This window comes from Equus quagga, chromosome 7 (genome assembly GCF_021613505.1).
Source record: "Equus quagga isolate Etosha38 chromosome 7, UCLA_HA_Equagga_1.0, whole genome shotgun sequence".
Lineage (NCBI taxonomy): Eukaryota > Metazoa > Chordata > Mammalia > Perissodactyla > Equidae > Equus > Equus quagga.
Window position 1 is genome coordinate 88,371,370 of NC_060273.1, and position 19,759 is coordinate 88,391,128.

Sequence of the window (19,759 nt, forward strand, 5' to 3'; positions counted from 1 at the left end):
ATTGGGCGTGGTTAAAATTTAATACTTTTGTGCATCAAAGGACACTATCTAGAAAGTGAAAAGACAATCCATGGAATGTGGGAAAATAATTTTAAATCATATATCTGATAAGGGACTTGTATCTAGGATATATAACTACTTTTATAACTCAATAATAAAAAGACAAATACCCCAATTAAAAGATGGGCAAAGGATCCGAATAGATGTTTCTCCAAGAAATATATAGAGAGACCAATAAGTACATGAAAAGATGCTTGACATCATTATTCATCAGAGAAGAGTAAATCAAAACCACAAGGAGATACTACTTCACACCCACTACAGTGGCTAGAATAAAAAGTCAGATAATAATAAGCGCTAAAGGAGAAATCGGAACCCTCACGCACTGATGGTGGAAATGTAGAACAGTATAGCCACTTCGGAAAACAGCCTGCAGTTCCTCAATTAAACGCAGAGTTATCACATGACCCAGCAGTTCCACTCCTAGGTATAGACAGGCATACCTAATTTTATTGCGCTTTGCTTTATTGCACTTCGCAGATAATTGCTTTTTTCACAAGACCCTCCACCAGAAAAAAAAATTATGGCATGCTCACGGAAGGCCCAGATGATGGTTAGCACTTTTCAGCAATAAAATATTTTTAAGGTAAGGTATGCACATTTCTTTTTTAGACATAATGCTATTGCACACTTAATAGACTACAGTATAGTGTAAATATAACTTTGATATGCACTAGGAAACCAAAAAAGTCATGTAACTTGCCTTATTGTGCTATTTGCTTTATTGTAGTGGTCTGGAACCGAACTTGCAACATCTCCAAGGTGTGTCTGTACTCAAGAGAAATAAATACATACGTCTACCCCAAAACTTGAACACAAACGTTTGTAGTTGCATTATTCATAATAGCCAAAAGGTGGGAGCAACCCAAATGTCCATCAGCTGATGAGTGGGTTAGCAAAATGTGGTATATCCTTTCAACGGAATAATATTTGTCCACAGAAAGGAGTGATGTACTGATACATGCCACAATATGGATGCACCTCGAAATGTTATGCTAAGTGAAAGAAGTCAGACAAAATACCATGTATTATATGATTCCATTTATATGAAATATCCAGAATAGGCAATTCTACAGAGACAGAAAGAGAATTCATGGTTGCTTAGGACAATAGGGAAGGGGAGACAGGAGAGTGATAGCTAACGGGGATGGGGTTGTTTCTGAGGTGATGGTGGCACATATCTGTGAGTATACTAAAATACATTGAACTATACACTTTAAATGGGTGAATTGTATGGTATATGAATTTTACCTCAACAAAGCTGTCTAAACAATGATATTGGCTTACATACTGAACAGTCCAGGGTCCAGACTCACTGTCTCTTTCCCTTTCACAGCTCTTCCTCTCTCTGTTGGCTTTCTCCCTTGGTGGCAGAGATGATGGCCAGTAGCTCCCAGCTGGTCTTTTACTACTATCTTAGTCAATTCATGCTGCCATAACAAGAGACTGGCTTAAACAAAAGAAATTTATTTCTCATAGTTCTGGAGGCTTGGAAGTCTAAGAGAAAAGCTCTGGAAGGGTTTGGTTCCTGGTAAGAACTGGTAAAGAGAAAGATGGCCATTTTCTCTCTGTGTCTTCCTATGGCCTTTCCTCGGCGGGTGCACGTCCGGGTCGGGGAGAGTATGCTTCTGGTATCTCATCCTCTTCTTACAAGAACACTAATCCTATAGGATTTGGGCCCTACCCTTAATGACCTCATTTAACTTTAATTATTTCCCTGAGGGCCCTATTTCCAAACACTGTCACATTGGGAGTCAGGGCTTCAATATATGAATTTTAAGGGAGACATAGACATTCAGTCCATAACAACCACTTGAGCAAACTCAAGCGGAAAGCACACTTCTCTCTGGAAAGGGCTGGCAAAACTTGCAGCTGCCCACCATTGGCCCGCTTTGGACCCTGAGCTTGTTTTTGTTCCAATCACTTTGACTAGGCAGGCCAGAGTCATGTGATGATCCCCAAAGCTAGGGGTCAGTCAGCCCCACCAAACCAAGAGAGGAAGGGGGGAAACTATAGGCTCTCATCAAAGAAAAGGGGCCAGGTGAGGCCAAACAGCAAACACCTACCCCACAGTGCCGGGCTATAAATCAGGGAACCTGCGTGCCAGGCTTGCGTGGGGCAGAGACCTTCTGTGTCACCAAGGGCAAGTCAACAAATGTCTCTATGCCCCTGGCATCCCCAGGCCAGAGCACTGGGAAGACAAGGGGAGACAGAGAGGTGAAAGCCCTTAAGAATCAGAACTCACAGAACGAAGGCCTAGGAGGGATGGACTGTAGGAATCACCTGGCCCCTCATTTAACAATTTTTTAAAAAAAACGGACCATAAAGGCAGATGTGAGACAACTTGAAATGAGACTCAAAATGGATTTCGCATCACTAGACTTGGGAGAGGAAGCCATTTACTAGCTGTCATAATTTTAAGCGTAACACTTCCTCTCCCTCAGCCTCACTTTATTTTATAAATTAACTATAATATATATAATACATAATATAATAATAATGATGATAGATGTATTCATTAACTAGTGGGGGAGAGTCCCTTCACAATATATATCAAATCATCACGATGTACACTTTAAATATAATTTTGGTTGTCAATTGTACCTCAATAAAGCTGAAATTAAAAAAATAATCTCATAGAGCTATTCTCAAGATGAAATGTGAAAATGCAGCATACTTGACAGACGCAGAGAGCAGAAGTGACCCACTCTCACAGCTCACGGGAGCCATACAGAAGGGAGGTTACTGTAACATCACCTCACTCGAAACACAAGGAAGTCTCTCTGCAGTGTGACATCTCTAAGGAGAGGGAACTGAGCAGGAAACTCCCCTCTCTTGTGTGAGGTCTCACTAGTGCAAAGTTCTGGAGTCAGTCAGGGCAGACTGAACCCTAGCTACATCATTTTGAGACCTTGGGCCTCTGGGAACCTCAGTTTCCTCTTCTCTAAAATGGGGACAGTTCCTACTTAGGTTGGGATATTCTAAGATTAAATAATGATGTTAACATGCCTGGGGGCACCTAGTGTGTATTCAATTCACCTTCTGTCTTTCCCCTCGCCTTAGCAGGGCAAGAGTAGCCTCAGGCATCTTGCAATAATTCTACCCCAAATTGTTTCCCAGACAAGTTCGGTTACTCGAAATTGGACGTCACTAAATTCTTCTGCCAGAGTCCACGTGAGCCTAAGAAAAGCGGGAAACTTTTTCTACTCTGAGGGAGACAAACATGCTAAAAAGAAAACTAGAGCGTCTCTCCTGTCTGCTCGTAAGGGCAAGACCCTGGCCTTCCATCCGCCAAAGAGAACAGAAGTGAAATTCAAGGCATGGACGTTACTCTCCTCTGGAGCCACGCGGGGGAGCCCGTGCCAGGGCGAACGCCGACACGGCGGCCCGGGACAGGCGACTCTCCGTGCGGGGAGACCCGCCCCGACCCCCTGCAGCCCCGAGAGCGTGCGAGAGCCCCGCCAGCGAGCCCTCACTCCGCGGGGTGGCGTTTAATAAAACCGAAGTCAAAATAAGGAAGAAAGATGTGTTTTTAAAAGTAGAAAATATCTTCAAATGAAATTCTTTTCTTAAAAGCACTCCCCCTCCAAAAAACTAAGTAAATAAAGTGGTGAAACTTGAGGAATGTCAAACAGAAGATAGAAGGGAATGAACTAAGTCAGACCTACAGTTACACCAACTGGAAGCGAGCGGACAAGAAGGAAAGGGAGAGAGCAGGGATGGAGGGATGGAGGGAGGAAATTAGCAAGCTTTCCTCTGTGGGTCTGCGCCTGGGCTGGGAATGACCCGGGGTGAGCGGGAAGCCTGCACTCCGTTTAGGACCCTGTGATTATGTCAACCCTCAGAGTCACCTGTCTGGGGACAGACCTCTCAAAAGACTGGAGGTTTAACAATAAATAAGGATTTGCTTCCATTCGTATACTTTTCGGCGCAAAGTTGTTTCAACACACCGGACATCTGTGGGACCGAATTGTTCAATAATCCTCAAAGAACAAAAGCCACCGAGAAGCGTTTCAAGGGCAATTATGATAACAGCCAGCACCTCGACTAGGCCGAGCAGGTGACTAATTCCTTAAGCAAATACTTAGACACCTATCTAAACACTGGCTCCCTTTCCTCCACTGCAGCCCACTGCCTCCCCGCAAGGGTGGGCCGGAGCCCCAAGGCTGACCCCCGCCCCCCACCACCTGACTTCTCGCACCCGCTGTGGTCGCTCACGTCGCCCGCGAGCGGCCTTCATTGAAGGATGTCTTAAAGGAGGGTTCCCCTAGCCCAGCTCCCCTCCTTCCTCCCCATCCCTCCGCTGCCCCCCCCCCCCCCCCCATCCCCGGAGCCCCTCACCCAGCATCCCTCTCCCTGATCCCGGCCCCCCAGCTCTTCTCCCCTGTACTTCTCTGGTTCTTCCTGGCCTGCAGCCCCCGACTCCCACTCCACTGCTGATCTCCACCCCAGACCCTCCCCTCTCCCAGGCGCCCTCCACCAGCTCTGCTCCCCTAGATCTCGTCTCCTTGCTCCCATCCTCTCAGCTCTTGTCCGGGATCTTTTCCTGTTCTCCCCCATCCCCAGCCCTGAGTCGCTGGGCACCGAAAGGGACTGAAGGCCACGCCCATCTCCCCTGACGTCCAGCCTCCTAAATACTTGGCCTTCAGTTGGGCTTCAGTGTTGGGACAATGAAGGCCCCTCTGGAAGCGTGGGTTCTCTGCCAGGCCGGCCATGTGCATTCTCCAGGCGGTGGCTTCCCAACCTCGGGGCTTCCTGGTGTTACGTCACATGGCAGCACACCACACCTAATTTTTCTCTGAGGTCAAAGTAAGGGTCCTTGCCAAAGACATTTAAACCCTGGAAGCTCCCTTTTCTCTTATGTAAAATGGGCATAATAATAATAGAAACTGCCTTATTGGAGATTTGGGGATTAAATGAGATACATGGAAATAGTTGCTAGCTGTTAACTGTGAGTTCCCTCATGTCAGGCACCCATAACCCCCGCATTTCTTTGCATCCTCAGCCCTTGGACTTTGTAGATGGAAAAGGGATCTCAAGTCCCACAGTAGCAAATAGTTCTGACCTTTTTCTCCAGCAAGTGTTTCTCTAAAGCATTTAAAAAAATCTGCTTAACTCTTCTTGGATTTTGGCCATTACTTTGCAGTTACTTATTTACAACAGGAGTCTGTGAACTCCTCAAGAACAGGGACACAGGGACTGTGTCTTATTCCTTTTTATGTCTCTGGCACCTGGCATAGTGCTTGGGATGTGGTAGTTCAATAAATGTTTGTAATATTAATTAAATTATTTGTTTTTATAGGTCACATTAACAAAAATGGTCAAATAGCCTAGGAGCAGAAGGAGATGCAAATGGAAGATGAAAGGACCTAATAATGCCATCATAGTGCCAGTGACCCAGGCCAATCGCTTCACCTCTTTGTGCTTATTTTCTTAACTGGAACAAGTGAGGGGGATGATACTTCATTACCTTTTATACAAGTGATTGACATACAAAGTGGAAAATCAGGCCCTATTTTAAATAAATTGATTTTATTCATTTACTCCATAAATATTTACTGAGAACCTACTATGTGCCAAGCACTGGGCTAAATATGAGGGATATGACCACCAATAAGTATTTATTGAATCAATAACTACTTGTTAAATGACCCCTTCTTTAAATAATGGTATCCCACTGATTAGCTTGAAGGAAACAAAATAAATTAATGAATTGAGATGTAGTTATTGTAAGTTAGGCCTGAAGAATTCAAGCACATGTGAAACATCTTACAATGTGCAGATCATATTAGTGTGTAGTTACAACCAAAGTCTGAACCAAGTCCCCATTTCAGAGGCTCCAATCCCAGTAAGGCCCCATGCCTTAAATCCACTCAGCCTTTCCCCTGTCATCATCCACCTTTCTCTTTATATTAATTTTTTTCATTCATTTAAAAATCCTATATTAAAATCTCCTAGCTGCTCACAACTAAGATAAGTCACAGGAGATATTAAAGTAATTAAGTTGGTTACTTAATCTACTTGGGAAACCAAATAACCATGGGACAGCCCCGTGAGAACAGTGGGGTGGGCTGCAGAAGGTGTTTGGCAACCGGATGTCAGAGAAGGTTCACAGAGAAGTTGACTTTTGAGCTGTGTCATAAACAGCAGGATTTTGCCAGTTGGGGAAAGTCATGAGTAATATTTACATAGCATTTTCTCATTCATAAAGTATGTGTACAGAGCGTCCGTTGGGGAAGCACTTGGTCCTCAGGCACTTGACAAGATAAGGAATTGATGGCAGATGCTCAATTGGCTTTTTCACAATAATAAAACAAACTTATTTAATTTTTAAATATTTCAATGTACTGATACAATAGTATCAGTGAAAAAGAAGCAGCAGTGGGAGTGGCGTAGGAGAGAGAAAGGATGTGAAAAGCCAGGGGTGGACCTAATACTTTGAATACCTACCATAAACTCTCGATAGTCCTTTACCTATTAGCCAAGGTTAAGTGGGAAAGAAAATATATTACATGGTCCATAGTGTTCATGAGATAAAAAATAAACCAGTTCTTTTGTTCGATCACTCACTTCATTCATTTAACACATTCATTCACTTCATTCATGCAGTCAACAACATTAAGTGCCAACTATGTTGTAAGCCCTAAGGTCGCTGCTCCCCAGGAAGCTCCCAGACAGGTGTAAAACACAGAACAAAGCAAATAACTCAGTGCAGGTGAGGCTATGAGAAGGGCCAGCGGGTGAGCACAGAGGGGCAGACCAGAGAGGAGGGGGCCCCAAAAGCAGCCTGGTGGCATCAGAGAAAACTTCCCAGGCAAGAGATTCTGAGCTTCCTTTTGAGGAGGAAAGTCAAGGAGAGACCAGCGAGAGGAAACGGCATGTTCAACTGCCCCGAAGCAAAAGAGAGCCCTGTGCAGATGGTTAGTGTGGCTGGAGTAGAGAGTGGAAGGCATGGGGCGGTGGTGGCTGAAAATGAACCTAGAGAGAGGCATGAAGCACTCAGATGACGCTGAGCGCTGGGGACACATCCAGGTGAAATGGGGAGCCACGGAGCCGTTGTAAGCAGAAGAGTGATACAATCAAAGCTTTGTCTTAAAAACTTCACTCTGGCTTCAGTGTGAGACAGGTCAGAATGATATAAGATGGGTGGCAAAGAGACAAATGAGAACCCTTTTGTAATAATGTGAGATAAAAATATGATTGATCTTGGCCAAGCCACCAAGTCCGGGTCTGAGTTAGAGAACTAGAGAGAGTGAAGATCTAGACTCAGCTTAAGTGGCCTTTGCTTGGGTTTGCAGAAGAACTAGCAAAGAAACAGTGCCAGGGAGGGACAGTATAAGGATACAAATGGGTGGAGTAGCTCTGAGGTGGCCCCCTACTTCCTCAGTGGAGCATCCACCATGTTCAGGGGACGTGAAGGGAGAGAGCCTTTGGGAAGGAGGAGCCCAGACTCGTGGCTTGCATCAGCATCCAAGGGTCCACCTCTGCCAGGTGCGGAAATTCTTCCTTTGCTTTGGCTTTATAATCCTGGTCGCTTCCTACCATCACATTAGGCTTAGAGCAGGCCTGACATGGCCAGTCTCACAATGTTGGAAACTGGAACTGACATCATAGCTAATCTATTGTAGAGATTTGAGATGTTTAGGAGAAAAACATCAATAGGATTGGGTGATGGGTTGTGTGGGGTGGTGAGCAAGAAGATGGAGTCACTCACCGTGCCTGATTGGTAGCATATTGTCTTTTTCCTCCTAATTCAGGAGAGGTGGGGGAGAAAAGACAGCTCACATCAACTGACACTGCCCATATGCCACCTGTTTACGGATTTTACCATATTTAAATCTCACAACACCCCTCTGAAGTAGTAGTATTATGCTCATCGTAGAGTTGAGGCACAAGGCTTAGGGGGGCGGTTATCACAGTAAGCAGCAGTCAGGACGGAACCGGGTCAGCTCTCTGGAAAACCATGTCTACTTCTGTTTCCTCTCACAGGAGGCCCTTATACTCAACTTCTTAACCTCTCTGAAGAAACATGGTCTCCTGTAGTGGCAGAAAATAATATTCCTTTCACTGAACTATACTGGTGACTTTCTTCCTCATCACTTTTTTAAAAGTTCACGAGATGGCTCTTGTTTCCCAGCTATTCCAGTACACCAAGTTCATCCAACAGAAAATGTCAGCTCTGTGCAACCTGAGCTCAACATGCAGCTTTCTGCCAAGGAGCTAATTTTGTGCCACAGTTTTAGAAATAGAAAAGTTACTTTGTTGTTTTCAAATAGTTAAGCCTGTTGAAGATACAAGCATGAATTTTCCTTTATCTACAGACTGCTATTTGCAACATAGTGGTATCTTTTGGAAACCAATGAATATCTCCATAGATTGATATCTTATAGTGTACTGTTAATGAGGGGGAGAATTAAAACATAGGGCATGGTTTCTCTGCATTTGTTTCTTCAGCCATGATACCCGAGAAAATTAACGGACATGATAAATAAATCCAAGTGTGTCTCTTCTAGGGAATAGAAACAAATCCAATCAAGAAATCGGAAGAAATGTAAAAAAGGAAAGAAGTATATTAAGTATATAAATTTTGAAATTATAAAAGCATGCTCTAATTGCTAAAAAAATTTCAATGCAAAGCAATTAACATTCAACAAAAGATTATTAAAACTGCCACAGCAAGAAAAAGAAAACCTAAGTGAACAGTAACCACGGAATGAAGTGAACATAATTTAAGTCCTGCCTCCAAAGAAGGCTCTGGTCCTGGTGATTTTATTGGTAATTACTTCAGTGGTCCAATAGCCAATTGTCATGATGGACTCCAGACCCTGTATCTTACCTTTTACTCATCTTCTAAACAGCTCCTTTTATCCTCCTCCCACACACACAGCTTTCCCCAAACCTGTTCAACTTCTCACTTTGTCAATTTCAGCATCCACCTTTGGCTCAAGCTGGAAAGCTTGATGTCATCCTCATCTCATCACCCCCAGCTCTTCTCCTATCCACTACATTTTATCGCCTTTTTTATTCTTTCTCGATATGTTTTCTAATCTAAACTTTCCTTTCCATTCTTTTGCTACTCACTTGGTTCAATCTCTCCTTCTCGTCCTCTCATTTGAACTGTTGTAATGACCTCCTGTTTGGTACTGATGCCACCAGTGCCCGCAGGGTCCCTCCCACTTTAGTCTGCAGACTAATGAATGTCTTCCCAAAGAGAAGTTAATTCTGCACTATGCTCCTTAAAGCTTTGGTTGGGTTACCATTTCCTGGGCAGGATATTCAAGGGTAACAGGTGAGCTGCTGAGAATTTAATGTAACATAAGAAAAATCAACCAGATGGTTTTCAACTGCTTTAGAAAAAGTATACTCTGCCTATTTTGGTGAGGGAAGACTCTGTTACTGCATTTCTAGAGCTGTAGGAAAAGCAGACATTTCTGTCTTCTAGAGCTGAGCTTGTCTACATTTTCCCATGGGCTATGAAGATGCATTGTCAAGGAAAGAGGAAGGGAAAGAAAGCCTGGCTCTTGTTCCAGGGTTGGGGAGAGGCTGCCCCCTGGTGTGGGAGGGAGTTCTGGAGAGAAACTACCTTAAAGAAAAAGGACAAGAGGGGTGCTGAAAATGGAGTTGCTGCAGATGAGAGAGTCAGGAATCCTCTGCCAAAGCCCTTCTGAACACACTTTGAATTGAGGATGGCTGTGCGACTGCTGGGCTGGGGTGGAAGGCGGGGAGGAGAGTGGATATTAAGCATTTAGCTGCAGAGCTTTGGGGACCTGGTAAAGGGGTCAATAGCCCAGGTGTGGCCTGCAGAGCTGTTCACCTTTGAATCAACTGCTGGAACCTGGGTAATCCAGCACATGGAGCAGCAGGCATCGGTGGTGGACCGAAGATCTGAGGCCCTTCCCTAATTTCCTGGGCTACATAACCCGACTACAAGGGCAAACCCAAAGGAGAGGGTGTGGCTCCTGACAAATAATGAGGTTATTCTTGCTGCCAAGATACCAACCCTTTTACTACAGTTGTTGCTGAACTCCTGAGATTGAGTATGGCTTTTTCAGAAGCCATCAGCACACTGCGTGGTGACAGTCTAACTGAAGAGTCAAGGCTAGAGAGCGCCTAATGACATTGTTTTGAGTCCCCGTGTACACTAACTTGAGTCCCTGAACTCAGTGGTCTTCCTGGACTTCCTTTTTCTGTTAGCCTACTTTAGGTTCTATTCCTGCCACAGATGAAGATCTAACGAAGAAAAAGAAAATATGGAGGAATTTGGAAGGGAGGTCGTTATTTCAATTCACAGCTGGTGTGAGAGGAGATGGAAATACTCGTACCCTGTGGAAGAAGCTTGACAAATAAGGCATGGGCGGGCAGGGGACAAAGGCAACCATAAGGCAGGCAGGGGTATAGTGAGAAGCAGCATCTGAGAAGGGGAGGAATTTCACTCAACAGAGCTTGTTTGGCAGGTGGAAAGGCTGGCTTAACAAACCCTCCAGGTGATTCTGATGCACACTAAAGTTTGAGAACCACTGTTCTAGTTAGTCTTTCAATACATAACACACCTGTGCTTCCTTTTCATCAATTTTCTAAAAAAACTCTTGTGAAATTTATAACAATGCTAAACTCACAGGTGGATTGACAGTAAACAAAGGATTATCTTTACTGATGGAAAAGCCATAGAGAAATAGACTACCTGAAAGATGTAGGTTATACTTCTGAGATTACTACCATGTAGCTAATGAGAGATGCTGATTATGATCAACAGATTTCAACATTCAGGAAAAAACCTGACTTCCATTCTTCACAATTAACTGTTTCCCAGAGGAAAGTATGACTGCAAGACTTTTAGCCATGAAGAGACAAATCTTTCTTTCCACGAACCTCTTTTCTTGGAGCATAGCTTTCCATCCTACTGCCAACCCCCCATTCTCAAATTGTCGTTGTCATTTTCTAGATTTCTTAACTAGTAACATTTCTTAGGAACTCAAAGGAGAATTTTCATGGCTTAAGCAGAAATACCGTCATTTTAAAATAATAACCTGCGGCTTATTGGTTATGCAGACAAACTCCTATAGCTTGCTCGTTTTCAAATTGCAACTACATCTTTCAAAAATGGCTTAATTGGGACAATTTTATTTAGAAGGTAGAAGAGCAGATATAATCATATCTTACAGTAGTAGTTGTTATATGCCTTTATGTCTACCATACGTAAATCGAAAACACTACCTGCTTACTTTGACATATTTGTTATTAGAGATAGATGAGCTGCCTGTAAACTGCCTCCCTTCTTTAGACTGGAGATGTTAACATTTCCAAGACAAAATCGCCTCAATTCTCCAGCTCAAAGGCTTCAGCAGTGTTCTAATGAAATTTTGACAAGTACTGAGTCTGCCCTCTGTTTTTGCATTCAATATCTGTGGATCACTGATCCTACTCTGTGGATCAGAAAGTAAATTTATTTTCATTTGTAGCTGTGGGCAGACTATCTTGGTAATTTGCCTTCATATCACAGAAGAGTGGAACAAAGGATATATGTTGACAAGACACTCTCATTTTGGGGAATGAATTCCTGATCTAAGGACAGCAGCCACAAGTAAGGTCGAACAACAGGTGACAAATTCAGATGCCTTCATATTTTCCCTAAAACAACAGTTTCTAACTCTTACCTAGTCTAACACAAAATTCAATGATAGAATCAAGGGGAAAAAATGGGCTGGAGTTCTTAATGCTACCATTTAATGGCCTATCCGAAATGCCTATCACACATGTAAAACAGGTCTATGACCATTGCCGCCAGATTCTGTAAAGAGCAACAGACTTGGATCTTTAGGTATTTTAGTAATCTACAAAAAAAAATTATGTCAAATTGATTAACCCACACACATTTTATGTGTATCTACTACCTGGATTAGGTAAACTAACCATTACTTTCAGATGAGTGTATCCTAGGATTTGTGCTATCTTTCCTTAGTTAAACATTAAACTACCATCTATTTGCTCTGACCATACAAACATCCCGTTGATAGATACAGACAGAAGCATATAAATGCATTTATCTTTTCTTCCTGGTGAATGAACAAAAAACCCTGCTGGTTCAAAGATGAACCATTCCTATTTTGAAAATTGCTGGATGCTATATTAGGAAATGCCACATTCATAGTTGCCTTTGAATTCTCTCTTAACTCCCCCAAGAAGTGAGTAAACTGGCCTGAATAGTAGCTTATGGAGAATAAGCAGGAAGCAAAGATGATACAATGGACACTCACATTTGGTTTCAGATCTATTAAGGCAGCCTGTAGCCAATCTATATTTCTAACTGTAATTTGCATTACCTGAACACAGACTTGCTGGGCAGAGAGGGATGAGTGGTTTGGAAATGACGAATCTATCCCAGCCCTCTGTGTTATGGATTAGGCAGCAGTGATGTGTAATGGAAATATCCCTGGAGATGAAAGATCTGGGCTCTAGGCCAACATCCTTGCTGATTACAACATGACCTTGGGAAACTCCCCATATTGCTCCAAGCTGCTTTCTCAAGAGCAAGAGAGAGATAAATAGCTATCCTGCATATATAGCACCCCTACAATAACGGTCAAATGAGAAAGTGAAAATGCTTTGTAAAACTGTAAATCAGCTTAGCCAAAAACCTTAGGAAGCGAAGAATCAGATTATATTCAGGGACTATGACTCCATTTTAATCCTCTAGTTTCCTGATTCATAATGTGTGATTTTGCCCAAACATAAATAAAGCAGAATTAGAAAAGCTAAATCATTTAAAAAATAAATCAAAATGAGCTGCATTTTGTATGGCTCAATCACACTGTCCATATCAATAGTGATTATTCCAAAGGCATAGGGATAGAGAACAATTTCATGCAACTTTGCCAAGGCATGAATATTACGGTGAAAGCTGTTTTAAAAGCTCAGACATCAATGAAACAGTTATATAATTGAGGTTAAATCACAAAATTGACACAGATTTATAAAGCAGATAAAATGAGTAGTCATTAAATAGTTGTAATGAATCCACTTCCTTTATTGCAGTAACTTCTATACAAAGCAGCAACTGCAATACTCAACGTTAAAACATTAGAAAAGCATTTGTATGACAGTTATAATACAGTATTATCAAAATATTACATTTTCAAACTTAGTAAACATCCACCAGAGCTCAAATCTTTAAATTATTTCCATAGTCTTTAAAAATATGTAATGTCAGAAAGCATATAAAAAGAATGTAAAAGGAAACCTAAAATACAAATGAAATAATGTAACAAATAAATATCTGATTTAATTAACCATTAATAATCAGCTTAACACCACCATTCTCTCTAAACCCAATGAATTTTTACCTATAGGAATAATGAACTGTCAAATGCCATTGCATAATTATTTATTTCCAAGTTATTACCAATGATTAGAATTAAAAAAAATTTGGCATTAAAATAATCAAATTCAGCATAAATAAAATAGAGTAGAAGAGCATCAACACTAGCTAGCATCTCTAAGAATTGCTGAAACTTATTAGAGCACTACAACAACCTTGAAAATTTTGAACTGGTGTCTAGTGTTAAGTGAAAGTAATGTATTTTTTTTTTAAAGTGAAAAGCTTCTTACATTATTTCACAGACAATATTACCCTCCCCCGAATTATGCATATTTAGATATATTTTATGTACTTTATACACATATGTATGATGTATGACATTTGGTTCCTGCAGTACAGATCACAATGATGTTTTCCTGAATGGGGAAAACTTAAAAAAAAAACAAACAAGTGTACCTGTGCATGTTTCAAGATAGCAGCACTCAGTTCACGCCCTATTATCCATTTAAAAAGTTCAAATATGATTATTATTTACTAAATAATATGACATTTTACTGTATTTTCCCCCCAAACACTACAAACCCTGCAATAAATGGAACAATGCTGTGAGTTATAATGTGTAGGGAAAAAATTTTGGAAAAACAATTACTTCATTTTCTTAACATTCTGAATTCAAAATTATTATCAGATCTCCATTTTTATATTTAGCTCATTCTCACGCAGCAAAAATACTGCACTACTGACAACTGCAGTAATCTTCTAGATTTCTATCCAGATTCATGAAAACCGGCAGAAATTCTTCACCCCTGACACTTACACCAATGAGCCCAGTGAACAGTACTTTAGATGACATGGTCTCCATTTTCTAACTAAATGATAACTGTGTGAAGTTACATGCCCTTCAAATGATCACCTTTGTTCTCTATGAAACCTGTATCTTTCAATCGAATTTTGAACTTATGCTTACTAAAATAAAAAAATTTTAATCCGATGAATCTTGATCATTTTAAAAATGCAAAAAACCAGCAACATAAACATCATTATACATACACATATGCATCTGTGTATGCATATACATATACACACACACACAGATATGTAGACATATATCCCTTGAAATGCTTAGGAAATCCTTCCTTGGATAAAAAAATGAAAAATTTCACATTAATAATTGTATATAAAGCTTTTAGTAACAGTACATATGCACTGTCAAAATTGTTCTAGTAGACTATGATGTCAAAACAGACATTTGAAAAGCACAAACTGGCAGTTTTTCTTAACATAAAAGTTTTAAAGTATTAAGAATGGATTAAATTTCAATGTTCAGAACAATCTGTTCAAACCTGAGTATATTAATTAAGACTAAGTGTACTTGACAATTGAATGAATTAAGCCTAAAAACATTTCACTAAGAAACCAGTGGTCCATTTAAGCATTTGATGAAATGTTAAATATTTCACTGATTTATAAAGGATGGTATAGTGAAATTCCACATAGTGTTTATTGAAATATTCTATTAAATGACATTGCTTTGTCTAATTTTCCTCCAGAAAAATCTTTTTAGCATTTCTTAAAAGTCCCTCAGATTTGAGGAAAACCCTAAATTAGGACAAATCTCTCTTCTAATAAATACAAATGATCGTGAGGATGTTTGTCTAAAGAATGGCAATATGTGATTTTTCAGCATGGTATATAGAAGCACTGGATAAATCATCAACCTTCCTTAAGGTTTGAAGAAATAATAATCAAGATATAAATTAGAGCCAATTAGAAATTTAAAAAAAAAGGTTTATTGGGCCTTGTTCCCCTAGATCTCCATTTACACATATTCGTACAAACCTAACCTTGGGGTCACCTTTTGGTTCCCATTTTTTTTTTTTTTGCATTTTTCATTAACTTGCCCTAATTCTCACCTTTAATATCTAACAGATACCTTTACAAAAGTAATAGAAAACATACAGTACTCAACACTAATTGGTCAATGGAAGAAGAAAAGCAGTGTCCATTTTATTTTAAGGTGTAAGAGACTAGGAATAGAAATAAAAATCATAGCTGAAGGCAAAGTTTGACATTCTATAAATTTATAAAAGAGGATATATGGATGAAATTTGGTTAATTTCAGAAGGCACCTCAAGGCTAAAGGCTTTTTGTACTCCTTTCATCAATCAAAAAATAACACACTTTTATTGCTATTCAAGTAGCAAAGGAAAACATTACTCCCAACAGCTTCAGTCCAATAAGGAATCATCATCCATTAAGACTGAGATTCAGAATTGACTAAAACTGAAGTCTCCATACACATATCAACGGAGCAACTTCCCTGTGTGCTTTCAAATTAATGAAATAGTGAAAGAAAAGTCACAGTTCGCCATTGTGATGTTAACGTATCATTGAAGATTTCAGTTACTTCACTAGGCACTGAAGTACCGTCTGGAGGGCTGTCCACTGTGTAGAACATTTAAGAATAGAAGGTGAGGACACTCTGATGATTCCCACGGACTAGAAGAATTGGTGGTAGGTCCTTAGATAGAGCTTCCAACCAAGCCATGTAGAGAGCACTAGACACAGCACCTTTTCGTGCAACTGGGAGACTCCTGGTATCAAAAAGAGAAAGGAAATCAAGCAATGCATTTAAGCTGGGAAGAATAAAATGCAATAAAAATTATAAATTAAGTCACAAAAATAGTAACTAAAAATTACTATAGTTATTGAGTATTTTTAAGTGCAGGGAAAATTCTGCATATGGTATTACAACTACTATACTCACAGATCAGTATTTCCGTTTTGTCTTCAGTTTTAACAAAAGATTTTTAAATATTTCTTCATAAGAATAGCAAATAAATATTTCTATAAAACCATTAACACATTTGGTCTCTAACATTAAACCTCCAAATTTCCCCTTCTTCAATAAGGATAGAATTCTTTTAGAAGAAAGGAATGTTTCTATCTGAATTTAGAACATGGAAACTATACATGGATAAATCAAATTCAAACATAATGAATTCTACATATTAATTTTCATCTTCTCTTACCTCTCTGGGCTTTCATTTCTATTTGTAAATAGCGGCAGTAGTGACCAGTTGCTCTCTAGATTTCTACATTTCAGCATCTTCCATTACAGATATGTGACCATGATGAGCAAAATTGGAAATTTTCTAGTGTACTGTCTGTTATTAATCAAAATAACAATCCTTTGGTATTACTTTATTTCATCAGTTGGCATGGTTACCTATTTAAGGACCAGGGCAGGCTCCAGGCCCAAGAAAATTTGGGTTCAAGTAATATCTAGTTAACCTGGTTTAGTGGAGGAAAAGCCAGAGTGAGCATTAGCATCTATATTTGACGAACAGGGGGCAGTGTGTATGTACGTAAAGTTTGTGTGTGGGAACCTGGCGGTGGGGATACAGATAGGAAGCATTTTTTAAATTTAATCTCCCAAGTGACCTTATGGGGTTTATTTCTATGAGGAAGCTGCATGTGGTCCAAATTTTAACTTGGGGCTTTCATATCCCACACATGCTTGGTGGCAGAATAAACTATTACGATAAAGAATTACTTAGGGAGCCGGCCCCGTGGCTGAGTGGTTAAGTTTGCGTGCTCCACTTCGGTGGCCCAGGGTTTTTGCCGGTTCGCATCCTGGGCGCAGACATGGCACCGCTCATGAGGCCATGGTGAGACAGCGTCCCACACAGCACAACCAGAGGCACTCACAACTAGAATATACAACTATGTACTGGGGGGCCTTTGGGAAGAAGGAAAAAAAAAAAACCAGATTGGCAACATTTGTTAGCTCAGGTGCCAATCTTTAAAAAAAAAAGCAATTACTTAAATTCATATAAGCTTAAGGATAAAAATTTTTGTTTTTCTTTACTCCTACCTTCAATAATTTCTCCAAATGCTTAAAGCAAAGTGTATTTAAAAAGTTTATTTTTCCCTCTTTATAACCACTAAGTCATTATGGGTGTTATATAGATATGTGCTTCGTATAGAAATTAATCCTAATTGTATTACCATAAAATGAATACTCAAGAAAACCTTAGTACATGTATTACTTACATGACAATGATATTAGCTGTGTTTGAATGCTCCTTTAATAATTCATTTAACCTGATCTGCCGGTATGTCTGAAATGAAACAGAACAAAGTCATTCCTAGATCATTTGAAAAATGGAATCTAGTGTGGTTCATGCAAAGAAACCAAAATCAATCTGGTGTTATAAAACTATCTGTTCCCTAGTTTTAAAAGAATTAATGCTTTACACTGTCCACATATAAATCTAACTTAAGGGAGATTTAATTTACATAACTGGTTCCTCCCATAACAAATTGTAGTTCTTGATATTTACTTATGTCTTAAGTATTTTAAAGAACTCACATGGAAGATTCATGAAAAGGAAGGAGAAAGAATACCTTGGTCTTATAAAGTTCAAGCTCATTATCTGTTATTCGCCAAGGTTCATCTTCTTTCATTTTATCTGCAATATCTTGTTCTTTATCATCTTCATGAAGTCTGTACGGCTCAATCATTTCATCAAAAGCTATAATACTGAAAAAAATAGAATACTAACATTAACCGTATTTTGAATTACATAACAGTAAGATCTTAAATGCTAAATTATAATGAACAGTTAGTTTTCCATCTCCTGTGCTCCCCTCCATACCCTAACTATAATAATCACTTTGACAATTTGTTTTGGAAATAGCAATCACTAGTTTCTCCATTGATTAGAAATTTAGAACCATATTCACAATAACAATTGCAATTTTAACTGCTAATGCTGCTATCTCTGTATTTACCCCTGTTCCTATGTTCGCCCCCTTCAACCTAAATAAATTTTCATCATAGTAGTCAAAATGATCATTTTGAGCAATAAGCCAAATTGTGTTACTCTTTTACTCAAAGCCTTTCCCAGTTCAAGTACCACTGAATAAAAGTAGTGTAAGAAAAGGTACTAAAACATTTTGAAGGGGGGAAAGGGCAGATACTCAACATTTAAGAATATGCAGAATTAATCTCTAGATCCAAAGATACTTAACAGGACAAAAGACAGTAAAAGAAAATGAACAACATTCTAATCCTCTATAAATGTGAAGAAAAACATACTTTTCAGTATCAAGTCTCAGACAAAGCTTCTGGTATATATTGTTTTATAAGAGGAAACAATTATAACCTTACAAGGTATACCTTACTATTTTCTATTTAAAATGAATTCTTTATACCAGCTTCATCATTTATTCAACACTTATCTGAGAATAATTAAAATTATGTCCAGTAATATACATATAACAACCTCTATATGCCACTTTCAGGTAGAATATTCCAAGAATCTAGTTTTCTTTGACTTTTGAGAATTGTGAATACAACTATTATAGGCAAATTCTTAGATTCTCCTATCTCAGTAATAAAACAAAATAGTGGAAAGTCATATGTATGTGAAGTAGGGATCGAGTGGTCGTAATGAATGTGGGCATAAACAATCGAAATTTAAAGAACCATGTGGAATTTCTGTGGCATTTCAGAAATTACTTGTAAAGCAGTAATTGAATTCTTCTCTGAAAACTGAAAACCCTTTAGACTTACTTTTCTATCTGCTACAGGAATGCCAACTGTCAGTGCTAGATTAAAAGAAATTGACTTCACGTGTAACTAAAAACAGACAAAATACTCCAGGTAATTAGTTAAGTTAAATGATTTATTACTGGAGTGTCTGAGGAGGTCATCCATAAAAGGATCAGAAATTTGTGCCAAGTAATTTATCCAATAACTTACTTTTCTTTCTTTGGTTTAGTATTAATATCTCCTAGGACCATGATATCGGAGAAGTCTATCCGGAACTTGCTAAGTAAAGTAGCCATCCTAGAACAAAAATGAATTGCAATCAGACACATGAAGGCTATATGTAAGTATTCTTATTCTATTTAGAGCTGAATCTGTATATGTGAAAAGCATGATTTATAGGAGAAGTCTATTAGGTGCTAAACAAAGTCTATACGAATTAATTCACACTGTCCATCCACACTTAGCTGACGTCTAAATTCCCTGAGTAGAGACTTCTGTTATCTTCTTTTACATTCTCTGAATCTCTCCTTAGTATCCACTGATGAATGGACAGAGCAAGATTAATAAAATTTGAATGGCAACTACTATTAAAAGTTAATTTTAGTCAAATTATCTCGGTAAGTGTATGGATTTCAGTAGAAAATAGTAAACAGTTATTTGTTTAATTATTTTTGTTTTAGTCTTTCATCCATGAAGAATGCATTTCTCAGAACCCAAATATGACTGCTTGGGCCAAAGAGAAGCTATAACTGATAGCAGATTAAGTTCATAAGTTCACAGTATTTTTTTTTGAACTGGGACAGGCATGGAAAAGGAGCTCCAAC

The 19,759-nt window shown here is 39.4% G+C and overlaps 1 protein-coding gene across 1 annotated transcript in view; it reads right to left on the minus strand.

Moving 5' to 3' along the window:
* Positions 1–13,060: 13,060 nt before the first annotated feature.
* SLC12A2 (solute carrier family 12 member 2) overlaps positions 13,061–19,759 on the minus strand; it is a 101,763-nt gene continuing 95,064 nt past the window's right edge. The window contains exons 24-27 of the mRNA XM_046666402.1: positions 19,146–19,232; positions 17,786–17,921; positions 17,432–17,499; positions 13,061–15,969 (exon numbers count right to left, since the gene is read on the minus strand). Coding sequence (XP_046522358.1) covers positions 15,834–15,969; positions 17,432–17,499; positions 17,786–17,921; positions 19,146–19,232 — 427 coding nt within the window. The 3' untranslated portion in view covers positions 13,061–15,833. The remainder of the gene's footprint in view (positions 15,970–17,431; positions 17,500–17,785; positions 17,922–19,145; positions 19,233–19,759) is intronic.